Raw genomic sequence first — 15,251 nt, 5'->3', positions numbered from 1 at the left:
CCCACCCAACTACCCCCTTTCACTAAACCACCCACCCACCCAATTACCCCCTTTCACTCAACCACCCACCCACCCAATTACCCCCTTTCACTCAACCACCCACCCAATTACCCCCTTTCACTCAACCACCCAATTACCCCCTTTCACTAAACCACCCCCCCAATTACCCCCTTCACTAAACCACCCACCCCCCAATTACCCCTTTCACTAAACCACCCACCCCCAGTTACCCCTTTCACTAAACCACCCACCCCCAGTTACCCCCTTTCACTAGACCACCCACCGCCCTAGTTACCCCTTTTCACTAAACCACCCACCCCCCCAGTTACCCCCTTTCACTAAACCACCCCCCCAATTACCCCCTTTCACTAAACCACCCCCCAATTACCCCTTTTCACTAAACCACCCACCCCATTACCCCCTTTCACTCTGACACCCCCAATTACCCCCTTTCACTATAACACCCCCCAATTACCCCTTTTCACTAAACCACCCACCCCATTACCCCCTTTCACTATACCACCCACCAATTACCCCCTTTCACTATACCACCCACCCCCAATTACCCCTTTCACTATACCACCCACCCCCAATTACCCCCTTTCACTATACCACCCCCCCAATTACCCTCTTTCACTATACCACCGCCAATTACCCCCTTTCACTATACCACCACCCAATTGCCCCCTTTCACTATAATCCCCCAATTATCCCCTTTCACTATAACCCCCCAAATTACCCCCATCACTCACCCCCTAAAATTACCCCCTTTCACTAAACCACTGCCCAAAGTACCCCTTTTCACTAACAACCCCCCAAACCTACCACCTTTCAGTCATCCCGAAATTATTTCCTTTTATTGACCTCCCCCATTAAAATTACCTCCTTTCACTGAACCCTCCCAAAACAATTCTCTTCTCTGAACTCCCCTCAAAATTACCTCCTTTCACTGACTCGCCTTTAAAATGATCTCCTGTAATTTTTGAACAGTGACCACTATTTCATTCGAAAAAAGATCAGTCAATAGAACTTAATAAAAAGGTCGTCTTATTAAATATTTAAGATCCTGAGGAGACTGGGTAAAATGGATGTTTCTTCTTATGAGGAAGACTGAAACATGCCAATAACATTTAACAATAAATAGTCTTTTTTAGGTCAGAGATGGTAATTTTTTTCGTTTCAGAGGGTAATAGGAGTGGAATTATGACTTCTCCCCAATGGTAGTGAAGGCTGAGTCTTTAAATCAAACTGAGTTAGAGAGATTTTTCATAAATAAAGGAGCCAAAGGTTATGGGACCAAATAGATACAAGAAACTGAATCCACAGCCAAATCAGCCTTGGAGAGTAGGCTGAAAGGGCCAATGCTTTTAAGATCTATTTAAATTGTTTATTGCAAGGGGAATGGAATACAAAAAGTTTTTGCTGAAGTTTTGCAGGGTGTAGGTGAGACTACATGTAGAATACTGCGTCCAGTTTCAGTCTCCTTATTTGAAAAAGGAAGCAATGGCATTAGGAATAGTTTAGAGAAGGTTCGCTTGATGGATTCCTAGGTTTGAGATGTGGGAGTGCAAAGGTATTGTTTATTTTAAGAGGAAAGTTTGGGCCTGTATCCATTCGAATTTAGAGGAGTGAGAGAGAGCCTTTTTGAAACATCTATGATCCTGACGGAACTTGAGAGTGGATGCTGAAAAGATATTTCCCCTTGTGGGTGAAAATAGAACTTTAAAAATAACAGATTTTCCATCTAAGGCAGAGATGATCTGAAACTTGCTCTCTTAAAAGATCATTGGAATTCTCTTCTCCAGAGAGCAGTGGAGGCAATTTTTTTTACGTCGAGTTGATGGAATATTGATTGCCAAGGGATTCAAAAGGCCTATAACAGGAAATTGGAGTTGGGGTCACAATCAGATCAGCCATGATCATCTCAAACAGTGGGAGTCGAAATGGGCAATTTCTGCTCCTAATACCTATGTATATATACTGGAGCATAAGGTACGGAAATGCGAGATTATTTACTTTGGTAAAGTAATTTTTAAAAAAAAGATGTGGAACTAGTGTTACAGACAAGGGGAGAGAGGCAGATTGAAATTTTTGATGTTCTTCTTGTCTTCAGTCAGCAATTTAATGTCAAATAAGTTCAGCTTCTGAGAAGACGTAGACTTGGGCCAGGCAGCCTGAAATGCCTTTTCTTCAAAGACAGGATAGTGCGATGCTGTTTTTTTAATTCATTTGTGGGATGTGTGCGTCGCTGGCTGGTCAGCATTTCTTGCCCATCCCTTGTTGCCCTTGAGAAGGTGGTGGTGAGCTGCCTTTCTGAACTGCTGCAGTCCTCCTGCTGTGAGTTGACCCACGATGCTATTAGGGTGGAAATTCCAGGATTTTGACCCAGCAACAGTGCAGGAATGGTGATGTATTTCCAAGTCAGGATGATGAGTGACTTGGAGAGGAACTTGGAGGTGATGGTGTTCCCATATATCTGCTGCCCTTGTCCTTCTAGATGTCCTTCTGCTTGTAAAAGAACCAAGAATGAGAAAACATACATTTAAAATTATGTGCAAACAAAGCAAAACACTTTTTCACATGGCATGTTGTTAGGGTGTGAAATGCATTGCCTGGAAATTTAGTGGAAGCAGGTTCAATTGAGACATTGAAGACGGCATTGGATAACAAAGTGTGAAGCTGGATGAACACAGCAGGCCTAGCAGCATTTTAGGAGCACAAAAGCTGACATTTCGGGCCTAGACCCTTCATCAGAAAAGGGGGATGGGGAGAGGATTCTGAAATAAATAGGGAGAGAGTGGGAGGCGGACAAAAGATGGATAGAGGAGAAGATAGGTGGGGAGGTAGGGAGGGGATAGGTCAGTAAGGCGGTAGAAAAACTGCTCAATGTCCAGATGTGACTGGTATTCATTTAGATATGGTCACGGTTGAGGCCAAATTGGGAAGGCTTAAATGTGGACTGTAGTCCATTGGGGATAATCTGCCTCCGTAGGCAGGTGCTGAGGAAGATGATGTGGCTGTGGTACCTGGTTTGTTTTGGGACATGGTTGACCAGTTTCAAGGCCGAAGAGATTACATGAGAGTTGCAGTGGGAGAGAGATCCCCTGAGGTTGATCCTGAGGGAGGAGGGTAACTTCTTCAGGTTAGGCTTCCTAGAAGAGGCTTTGCAGTATCTCTGATCACAGAGGGCATTGGATGTTTTTTCTTTGGATTGTACTACTGTGCAAAGATATGGGGGAAAGGCAGGAGATTAGCACTAGATAATAGAAGTGATGAAGGCACAATGGGCCTAATGGCTTTCTGCAATTTAATAATTCTGGAGGTTACTGTAATCATGAAATTTGTGAAAATATATTGAAATATTTCAACTTGAATTATACAGTGAATTCTGTTATATAATTGGAACAGTTTTAAATATTTACAGATTAATTCTATGTCAAATATGTAGCCAGAGTGGAAAACATTTCAAATGGGAAATTACAGAAAGTGAAATACATATTTTTTTCTCTGTATACTCTGTTCCACTCAGGAGTCTCAATATGTTTTTAGTACTCTTGATTTATATTCTGTGAAAGGCACACACCCTGGGAGGATCAAGATTCCTGCTCAAAGAACAAAGAAAATTACAGCACAGGAACAGGCCCTTCGGCTCTCCAAGCCTGCGCTGATCGAGATCCTCTGTCTAAACCTGTCATCTATATGTGGTGTACAAGGTAATGAGAGGCATGGATAGATAGTCAGAGACTTTTCCCCAGGGCAGGATTGACTGCCACGAGGGGTCATAGTTTTAAGGTGTTAGGAGGAAGGTATAGAGGAGACGTCAGAGGGAGGTTCTTCACCCAGAGAGTTGTGAGCGCATGGAATAGTTTACCAGTGGTAGTCGTGGAAGCGGAGTCACTAGTGACATTTAAGTGACTGCTGGACATGGACAACAGTGAATTGAGGGGAATGTAGGTTAGGTTATTTTTTGGATTAGGATTATTCCACGGCACAACATCGTGGGCTGAAAGGCCTGTACTGTGCTGTACTCTTCTATCTATCTATTTTCTAAGGGTCTGTGTCCGTTTGCTCCCTGCCCATCCATGAACCTGTCCAGACATATCTTAAAAGAGACTATCATGTCTGCATCTACCACCTCCACTGGCTACGCATACCACCCTCTGCGTAAAGAACTTTCCACACATATCTCCCATAAACTTTCCTCCTCTCACTTTGAACTCATGGCCCCTAGTAATTGAGTCCCCCACTCTGGGAAAATGCTTCCTGCTATCCACCCTGTTTATACATCTTGTGATTTTGTAGACCTCAGTTAGGTCCCCCCTCAATCTCCATCTTTCTAATGAAAATAATCCTAATCTACTCAACGTTTCTTCAAAGCTAGCGCCCTCCATACCAGACAGCAGCCTGGTGAACCTCCTCTGCACCCTCTCCAAAGCATCCACATCCTTTTGGTAATGTGGCGACCAGAACTATACACAGTACTCCAAATGTGGCCGAACCAAAGTCTTATACAACTGTAACTTGACCTGCCAACTCTTGTACTCAATACCCTGCCCAATGAAGGAAAGCATGCCATATGCCTTATTGACCACTCTATTGACCTGCGTTGCTGCCTTATGGACCTGAACACCCAGATCTTCCTGTACATCAATTTTCCCCAGGACTTTTCCATTTACTGTATAATTTGCTCTTGAATTAGATCTTCCAAAATGCATCACCTTGCATTTGCCCGGATTGAACTCCATCTGCCATTTATCTGCCCAACTCTCCAATCTATCTATATTCTGCTGCATTCTCCAACAATCCCCTTCACTATTTGCTACTCCACCAATCTTAGTGTCATCTACAAACTTGCTAATCAGACCGCCTATACCTTCTTTCAAATCACCTAAGTATATCACAAGCAACAGTGGTCCCAGCACAGATCCCTGTGGAACACCACTGGTCACAGGTCTCTCATTTGAGAAACCCCCTTCCACTACTACTCTCTGTCTCCTGTTGCCTAACCACTTTTTTATCCATCTAGCTAGCACACCCTGGACCCCATGCGACTTCATCTTCTCCATGAGCCTGCCATGGGGAACCTTATCAAATGCCTTACTGAAGTCCATGTATATGACATCTACAGCTTTTCCCTCATCACTTTGTGTACTGTGGCTGAAACTCCTTGTACAATGACCTGCTTCCTCTCACCTGTTCTGGTGTTAAAAGCAGATTGACCAAGATCCAGAAGAATGTAACATCAAAACTTTCTAAAAGTCAGGGATTCAGTAAGGAATTAGTTTCAGTGCAACAATTAGTTTCTATCGCTCTAGTCAAGGATCCGTTGTTCATCGTAGGAGCTAGATGGGACTATTAGCACCTCTGCAAAGGTTTGATGTCTCTCCGTTTTTTTACCAGTCCCTGATGGTCAGACATACCATATATTTTTTTGTTCTGTTATTGACTGCAGGGCCCATACATTGAAGGGTGAGAGACTCAATGATGGTGTCTAAACTGTTTCCTTGTAACTCCTGGTGGAACTTTTCAGAATTTTAGTTCAGCTTGCTTAATGTGATTGATGGCAACCATGTTCTGGACAGGAAGATTTAGTTTTAACCCCCAGCCTCCATCTCCATCTGTCATTTCATCTTCCTCTCCTCAGCCCATCATCAGCATAAATACCACCTTTTCCTCGCTACAATCAGTTCTGAAGGAACGTTACCTCTGCTTTCTCTCCACAGATGCTGCCAGACCTGCTGAGTTTCATCAGTTATTTCTGTTTTTGTTAAAGGTTTACTTTTAAATAGACAAGAGCATACAATTTGGTTTTATCAGTTTTCTTTCAATCTCTTTCATGCCTTAGTGACATGACACTTGTAACTGTTGATGTTCAAAAGGATCTAGGTACATTTGGGCAAGGAGAACAGACAGTTAGGTTGCATGTACAGCAAGAAATAGCACATTGGCCTTAATTGACAGGGAATCGAAGTACAAGAATAAAGTATTGTTCCAAGTGCACAAGAGTGTTGGTGAGACCACACCTGCTAAAAAGCATGTGGTTCTGATCTACCTATTTAACAACATATATACTTTCATTAGAGGCAGTACAGTAAGGGTTCAACAGATTGGTTGCTGGGATGAGAAGATTATTTGTGATCAGAGGCTGATCAGATTAGGTCTGTATACTCTAAAGTTTGGAGGAATGAGGTGATATCATTGAAACATGCAAGATTCTGAAGAGGCTTGACAGGGTAAGCACAGAGAACGATCCCTCAAGCTGGGGAACCTAAGCATACTGAATAGTCTCAGGATAGAGGTGCAATCGCTTAGGACTGAGATGAAGAGAAATTTCTTCACTCAGAGGGTTGAGACTCAAAGAGTTATGGATGTTCCTTGGTTGAATATATTTAAGGAAAACAGCAGTAAGATTTTTAGCTTCTCAGGTATCCAAAGGGATATGGGGAACAAAACTATGTGCTCTAGATAAAAATGGCCACTTACCCCGGAAGTTTGACTCACAGAAAATGATTTCAGAAAGTAGTCCTGTCCTTCCTCAAATGACCACTTTCCAGCTGACCTAAACAGAAGTAACTGGAGAAACTCGGCAGGCCTGGCAGCACTTACGGAGAGAAAGTAGGGTTAATGTTTTGGGTCTGGTGACCCTTTGTTCAGAACTGGACTTGAAACATCACTCTGCTTTCCGTCTGCAGGTGCTGCCAGACCTGCTGAGTTTCTCCAGCAATTTCTGTTTATGTTTCAGATTCCCAGCATCTGCAGTTCATTATTCAGTTGACCCAGGTCTGTCTATCAATTACTCCCCCATGCGTCACTGCGCTGGGAAAACCACGTGGAGGAAAAAAATAGCTCTAGAGTTTTATTAAGAAAATGAGCTGTGTATACCACCCAATTGTTGTTGTGAGGCCTGCATATTATTGTGATACATTGACGCAGGAATCTTAGAAACAGTACAAGAATAGGCCATTCATTCCCTTGGCTCTGGCTTTTAATTAGTTCATAGCTGATCTGTGATCTGAACTGCTCACCTTTCCTTTGATGACTTGATAAAAATCTTACCGGTCCCTGTCTTGAAAACTCTAATTGCCCCACAGTTTTGCAAATTTGTACCAGTGTTTTGTGTGGAAAAACCTCTTTCATGTTTTTCTTCTAAATAGTCCAGATCTAATTTTAATGTCCTTGTCTTGCCCATCAGAGAGGATACTTTCTCTGTACTGAATCCTTTTAATATTGTATACACCTTGATTGATCTCCTTTTACTTTGTATCCTTGAGGGAATACTAAGCACCTGAAGAGTCATCTAGACTCGAAATGTTAGCTTGCTTTCTCTCCATGGATGCTGCCTGACCTGTTGTGATCTCCACAATGGACTCAGTAGCCTTCTTCAGTGCTGTAGCAATTCAGTGATTCTTGTGAAATAAAAACCGAAATAACTGCGGATGCTGTAAATCAGAAACAAAAACAGAAGTTGCTGGAAAAGCATCTGAGGAAGGGTCCCCAGACCCTTAACTTTAACTCTCGACTTTATCTTCACAGATGTTGCCAGACCTGCTGAGCTTTTCCAGCAACTTCTGTTTTTGTCAATGATTCTTGTCACTCTATGATGTGGGTCCCCATTAAACTGGTCTGATCAGGAACCAATGAATGTCATTTTAAAATGTGCACTTTTAAAAATACGACTCTTCAAGCATCAGTTGTGATTTTAACAAATAATTACTTAATACTGTTTTAAAACATCCACTGCCTAACGAAGCCCATTATCTCCAGCGCCAATGCACCACTTATACAATTGTGTGTTCTGCTGAGCTGATTAAGGTTTCATTAGAGAAACCATGTGACTGGGATTCTGTACATGTTGGTAGGTTCAATCGTGCAGGGGTGGTACAGGGCGTGTGTGATACTTATCTACATTTCCAAGCATTTGCCCTTCAGTGTAATTCCCTTGCAATTACAGCAACCAAATTAGAATAAGGAGGATTAATGTTGAACATGGCAGGTGATTTTCCCCAGTCTAATGCACATTTCATTGTCCACAGGGAATCCCAACAGTCGTCAGCCAGTCACAGATAAAGGACAATAGTGTTTCATAAACTCTTGGCTTTTATTAATCAGCATCGATCATGCACAGTGCACAATAGATTAATATTCTTTCTGTAGTCTTATAATTCAGTGATGGGTACGGTTTAATTGTAAAAAATCAAACAAAGAACTGCAGATGTTGAAAATCTGTAACAAAAAGAGAAATTGTTGGAAAAACTCAGTCGATCTGGTAACATGTATGGAGGGAAAACAGAGTTCATGTTTCAAATTCAGTGAGATCTGTTCTGAAGAAGGATCACTGGACTTGAAACGTAAATTCTGTTTCTCTCTCCAGAGATGCTGCTGGACCTGCTGAGTTTCTCCAGCAATTTCTGTTGTTGTTGATTGTAGGAGATAATCTCCTTATTTCCATAATGCCAAAAGCAGACTCAAGGAGCCGAATGGTGTTGATTACTGATCATTTTTCATATGTTCTTCAAATTGCTGAATTCATATGATCAGATAATTCTATTTTTGGTGCAGAGGTGACTGATATATCATGAAAAGGCTGTAATATGGCTCAGGATCACAGACAACTAAACACAGTGAAGTATTTTACATAAAATACAGATTAGTGAACCAGTTTTTGCACCTTTTGTCTTGCAATGAAATAACATTTACACACAGGGGTTTTCATATTTTCATTTAAAAATGTTTACTTTTACATAGACCAATACATAAGCATGTAAACAAAAATACAATTGTATTAGTAATACAAAAACATATACAAAGGCCCTATACTATCAGTAAAAGGACATTCCACAATCTTTGTAAACCTTGGTGTATTTTGCTTATCTCTGAGGCAGCAATTTATATTGGGTTATAGGCAGTGGCAGCTGTCATCCATGTGTTAATCATTTCTTTATGGTCTGGTGAGTGGATTCTTTAACCATGGGTGTGTCACAGCTAAGCAAAATCTGTGTTCAACTGGAATCTATATAAGGTCCCTCGTGGAGGTCAGTTGTAAGACCAGCAGTTCGCCTTAGGCAGAAATTCCAAGATCTTCCTCATCTTGAGTTTAGCAGTGTTTTGTCTCTCCAACTTACCTCCAGCAATGGAATGTCAACTTCAGGTGACCTTCCTAGACTACAACTAAATAGAGAACTTCCCCAATATGATATGTATTGTATTTGTAGCATTACTTGACCACAAGCCTCACTCCTAAGAAATTTGTCAGAGCAAATCTTTTATCCTTTTTGAAGGACCATTTACCTAAGATTTTCTTTCCTCCCAATAAGTTTCAGGATCAAATCAATGTGATGCCTACCTTCCTGGACTTGCCCATTGCTATGCTACATAACATCAGTAAGTAAGAAACATGACCAGATGAAATTAGTATTGGTAACAGTGCTTCCCTCCTATCTGCTGGCATTTCTCCATCATGCTTCACTGGCAGGAAGACCCAGGTCTAGCTGGTTAAAGGATTAGAGAGATCCCATGGTCCATCAGGGATAGCCTCTGACCCCGAACCTGAAGGTCCACATTTCAGCCCCACTACAGATATGTTGATGGTCCAGGGAGGTGGGTTCAGAACAGCCCAACAGGTTGATTGCCACCCTGCAAAAACTCTTCCAACAGGACTGATGATGGCAGCTAAGAGCAGAGCAGTGTAGTTTCCTGGTCAGCCATCCTGCAGAAGGGAAATGCAGGTCACTACAATACTTGGCCAGGTATAATCATGGACTAACATTTATCAAAACCATATGGAAGTCCATGGTTGCCAACACTCTCTTAGGACATGGTGCCTGAAGAGAGTGCAAATAGAGGTAAACTGTGTCATTTTATGGGCCCAGGGGATTTCTGGAACAAACTGAAACTCATAGATTTTTCTTATGGAACTGAGGCAGCCCTGATCTGACAGAATGGTAGAACAGGTTCAAGAGGTTAAGTGGAGTCCCTTTCTAAAGCGATTAACATTTGGACTGACTGGCCAGTCCACATTCTCACTGATGTTATTGGGAATCACCTCATTCTGTTTTTCTTTTGTATAGACTTATACTGTCTAGAGTTTAGAAGAATGAGTGATGGTCTCATTTTGAAACATGTACATTATGAAATTAGCATCACATGGAGTGGAAACACTCAGATTTCTCCACCATAAAACTCTTAGGCTTGACAAAGTAGAAGCTGAGAAGCCGTTTCCCTCATCTGTGCAATTGAGAATGAGGATAAAAGGCTCAGGATAAAGAGTGGGCTAAATCAAGTTGAGAAGAAGTTCCTTCACTCAGGAGGGTTGTGTACCTTAGGATATTGCTGCGCATGTTCCAGACAGAGATCGATATAGTTTTGGATATTATAAAATCAAGGATTAGGTTGAGGATCAACCATGATCTTTCTGAAAGGTGGAGCAGATTTGAGGGGCCTCGGGCCTACTTCTGCTCCAACTACTTGTGTTCCATTTTTTCAATGGCCTAGTTGACATTACAGCCTTCTCACATTGAGAACATGTTTGTGGCAAACCATCCAATGTCTATGATGTAGTGCAGTTTTTTAAACTCTGACTTACAAACTGCATGTTCATTAAAAAAAAACACAAACATAAGCTGCTTTAGCCTAGGAAGACATCCAAAACGTTTAATTTTAAAAATACCTTTCTATGCCAATTAAGATAACACAAAAATATATATAGCACTTTGTGACTTGCCTTATCTATTAACTGAAGTTCAATTTTTGCAAACTCCCCCATGAAAAAAATTACAGGCTTATTATTCTATAAATCAAATTTCCGAATAATGGTTTTATGTAAGACTCACAATGTAGGGATAGGAATAGATTTCAAACTGTTATTGGTTTCCATAAATCTAGTAGATAAGTACCTGTGTGAATATTTACTCTGACAGCCATTTCATGAGAATTTGATGCTCATTACTGGCTGCAGCTTAATCCTCTTCAAAAATCAGATTGGCTTGTGGAGGATGAAGTTGAGCACTTGACGAAGGAGCCGAATAGTGGGCTGGGCTACAGCATAATGGACTGGGAGCATTGCTTCCACTGTGGCACTTTGGATGTAATACCTATAAACAAAGAGGCAAAGGAAAAGGGGTACAGCCATTGGAACATTACAATTACAACATAGCTTCTGCGTTCTCTAAATTGACACCATCCTGATTTAGACATTCTACATTCATATATAATCCATTGATACACAAAATTATACTTACTGTGCTGTAAGGTGGGAGATTTAAATGTTTTTTAAAATCATTTGTCTTAGCATTGGATTTTGAACTAGTGGCATCTGGGTTTTGGTCAATGTCAGTATTTTTGGAGCTGTGGATTTTATTTAAAACAAAGAGTATGAGATTTCCTGCAGTAGAGATGGGAATTTTTGCATTGGGAGAGTTTTAAGAGTGATCAGAGTAAATATTGAAGAGCATTAGCTTGGTTTCAGTTATAAGGATTGTGAATTGATTTTTGGTTTGTTTACAAGAAACATCGAAACCTTGGATTGATTTTACTTTGACGAAGTGCTGGTTGAAGTTAGTTAGAAGAATCAGTGTGTCCTGATGGAATTAGTTCAGTCAAGAAATAGGTCACCTCAGTCTAAGGGTTTAGTTTGAAAATTCCAGATGAGGAATGTTTGAATGGAGCTCTGAAGGGATTATTGAAGTTAAGAAAGTTTAACCTTAGTTGTGTGACTAATCAAAATACGTGCTATTAAACTCTCAAGTTCAGGAATTAGAAGAAACAGTTAAATCAAATCACTCAATGTAAAAGAGAAGCAAACTGTCTCTGGTGTTTGAGTACTGTAAAGTAATTGAGTTCTGAGGCAAATTTATTACGATCATGCAAGAAAACTTGCTAGCCATCCAAGAAGAAAAACCCACTGTGAATCTCAACAAAACTGCCTCTTGGTTGAATCCTGATATGATTGAACCCAGTGCGTCACATTTTGTTTGATGACCCTCCTGTGAAGCACCCTTGGAACATTTTACAATGCTATAAAAATGCAAGTTAGGATTCTTTCAATTATTGCTGTACTAAAATCCTGAACATCTCACCCCTCCAACAGCACTAGGGGAGCACTTGCCCCACACCATGGTTCAGAGCTTTTCTGAGAGTGGATAAGATGAATGATAATTGCTGGTTCTGCAAATGAAACCCTTTTTAAACATTTTAGTGATTACAGCATATTGTAGACTCAGGAATTTGGCAAGAGGGAAACAGCACAGAAAATAATCAGCCAGACAGTGCATCTGTGTGGATGTTGGATGAAACCAACAAGAGCATTGGCTGTGATATCCTGTGTAGCCAAAAGTATTGAAACAGTCTGTGCAGATACAATCAGATGGAGTGCTACAGAGCTGTCACTGTAGTACAAAGAATGACAACTTGTGTTAATCATTGTTTCCAAGGTCAGAGGTGGAAAGGTGGATTTTTTAAAAGGACTGTATGTTCAGCAAATTGTAATGTTTCCCAGGCAAATAATTTATTTTCTTCAATGAGTGGAGGTAATTCATAATCAACAAGCAATTCTGTCAATTTGTTAAAAACATCACATTCAATGCAATAATTGTGCAAAGGACATTCTTGCACAATGTCAGCCTATCCAGTCTATTCCAGTATTTTGCTCTACTCAATATCCTCCCATCTTTCCTCATCTAAATATATCAATATAACAATTTTCATGAGCAGGTAAGGAAGGGGAAATCGGCTCTTCCTATTTCTATTCCCCTCTCAGTCAACCACACCAAATTATTTTTTACACGTAGCTATCACACTTCGATTAAAATGTGTTTCGCCAGAAAATGAAGGAGCCAATTGCCAAGGGTTTCCTGATTGAAAGGTAAAGGAACTTTATTGCTTACTGAACCCTTTCCCCCACCAAACATAATAAAATGTGACCACACAAAGAGGAAGTGGTACACACATGGAGTTGTGTAATTGAAAAGCCCTTTGAGACCTTGAGGTGTTAGATTCTTAACCTAAGACCACAATTGATTAATGGTTGACTTGCATCCCAGCCCAAACCCAAATTAGATAGCTTTGAGTTGTTGATCAGTGTTGACTTTCCAATTCTTTTTTCTGTGTTTTCTGAGGTGTGGAAAGAAACAAGCAGGAGGGAGTTCTAGATAACAAAGTGTGAAGCTGGATGAACACAGCAAGCCAAGCATAAAAGCTGATGTTTCAGGCCTAGACCCTTCATCAGAAAAGGGGGATGGAGAGAGGATTCTGAAATAAATAGGGAGAGACAGGGAGGCGGACTGAAGATGGATAGAGGAGAAGATAGGTGGGGAGGTAGGGAGGGGATAGGTCAGTCCGGGGAGGACGGACAGGTCAGGGGGGCGGGATGAGGTTAGTAGGTAGGAAACGGATATGCGGCTTGAGGTGGGAGGAGGGGATAGGTGAGAGGAAGAACATGTTAGGCAAGCTGGGATGAGCTGGGCTGGTTTTGGGATGCAGTCGGGGGAGGGGAGATTTTGAAGCTGGTGAAATCCACATTGATGCCATTGGACTGCAGGGTTCCCAAGCGGAATATGAGTTGCTGTTCCTGCAATCTTCAGGTGGCATCATTGTGGCCTATGATGGACATGTCGTCTAAGGAATGGGAGGGGGAGTTGAAATGGTTCGCGACTGGGAGGTGCAGTTGTTTACTGTGAACCGAGCGTAGGTGTTCTGCAAAGCGGTCCCCAAGCCTCCGCTTGGTTTTCCCCATGTAGAGGAAGCCACAACGGGTACAGTGGATACAGTATACCACGTTGGCAGATGTGCAGGTGAACATCTGCTTGATGTGGAATGTCATCTTGGGGTCTGGGATAGGGATGAGGGAGGTGGTTTGGGGGCAGGTGTAGCACTTTCTGCGTTTGCAGGGGAAAGTGCCGGGTGTGGTGGGGTTGGAGGGGAGTGTGGAGCGGACAAGGGAGTCGCGGAGAGAGTGGTCTCTCCGTAAGGCAGGCAAGGGTTGGGTGGAAGGGAGTTCTAGCTCTTGTTCTCATTAATTCACTATTTCCTCTGCTCTGCCCTGTATCTCAGAAGCAGCTATTGAAATTTAGTTCAGTTTGTATTCTGGAGTCTAGCTCCATTGTCTTTCCAAGCTATTAACTAGCAGTTGCGACTTTCATCTCCCAATATGTGAAATTATCAAACACGTGAATTAAACAAGAGAAGTAAATTTCTCGATACTGACTCAAAAATAGTTTAGAGGTAGTAGGAACTAGCGATGGTGGAGTCTGAGATAACAAGGTATAGAGCTGGATATCCTCTATCCACCTTCCATCATCGCCTCCCCCTCTCTCTATTTATTTCAGAGTATCCTTCCCCTCCCCCATTTCTGAAGAAAGATCCACACCCGAAATGTCAGTTTTCCTACTCCTCTGATGCTGCCTGACCTGCTGTGTTCATCCAGCTCCACACTGTGTTATCTCAAAAATAGTTTAGATGTCTTTACATTAAAGAAAAGTAGTTTCAGCACACACAGTTTCATTTAGTTCCATAAGAGTCTGACAATGCTTGCCTGTATCTGTGACAAGATGTCCACTGCATTCATTTCTTGTCTCGATGTCTTCCATTTTGGTTCATCAAAGGTCCCAGGTATAACGTTCCGATAATAGAAGCTAAGATTTGACTGTCCATATTTTTCACTTTCATAACATCCTCTATTCCCTCCTCCCTCATATGCCTGCTATCCTCTCTCCTTAGATGTATCTACCTAGAGTCATAAAGCATAGATCTTTCGGTCCAATTCATCTGTGTCAACCAGACATCCCAATCTGACAGTCTCATTTGCCAGCATTTGGCTAATATCTCTGTAAATCCTTCCTATTCACATACCCATCCAAATGCCTTTTAAATGTTGTAATTGTGCCCGCCTCCACCACTTCCTTTGGCAGCAAATTCCATGCAGGCACTACCCTCTGTGTGAAAAAAATACCCCTTAAGTCTCTTCTAAATCTTTCTCCTCTCCCCTTACACCTACGCTGTCTAGTTTTCGACTTCCCTACAGTAGAGAAAAGACCTTGGCTATTCACCCTATCCATGTCCTTCATGATCTTATAAACCTCTGTAAGGTCTCCCCTCAGCCTCCGACACTCCAGGGAAAACAGCCCCAGCTTGTTCAGCCTTTCCCTATAACTCAAACTCTCTAGTCCCAGCAACATCTTTGTGAATCTTTTCTGCACCCTCTGAAGTTTAACAAGATCCTTTCTATAAAAGGGCAACCAGAATTCTACGCAGTGTTC

The 15,251-nt window shown here is 41.7% G+C and overlaps 1 protein-coding gene across 3 annotated transcripts in view; it reads right to left on the bottom strand.

Annotated features, from left to right (window-relative positions):
• Positions 1–2,454: 2,454 nt before the first annotated feature.
• c18h12orf56 (chromosome 18 C12orf56 homolog) overlaps positions 2,455–15,251 on the bottom strand; it is a 72,442-nt gene continuing 59,645 nt past the window's right edge. Inside the window, exons 13-14 of one of the 3 annotated variants that reach the window (XR_009446899.1) lie at positions 10,893–11,090; positions 2,455–2,505 (exon numbers count right to left, since the gene is read on the bottom strand). Coding sequence is in view for 1 of the 3 variants with exons in the window: in XM_048548332.2 (XP_048404289.2) it covers positions 10,973–11,090 (118 nt within the window). In the remaining 2 variants the exon portion in view is untranslated. Of the gene's footprint in view, positions 2,506–8,395; positions 11,091–15,251 lie in introns of those variants that run through there. The other 2 variants (XR_007249304.2, XM_048548332.2) reach the window with 2 other exon arrangements.

Source organism: Stegostoma tigrinum, chromosome 18 (assembly GCF_030684315.1).
Source record: "Stegostoma tigrinum isolate sSteTig4 chromosome 18, sSteTig4.hap1, whole genome shotgun sequence".
NCBI lineage: Eukaryota > Metazoa > Chordata > Chondrichthyes > Orectolobiformes > Stegostomatidae > Stegostoma > Stegostoma tigrinum.
This window is presented reverse-complemented; position numbering and strand designations above follow the sequence as displayed.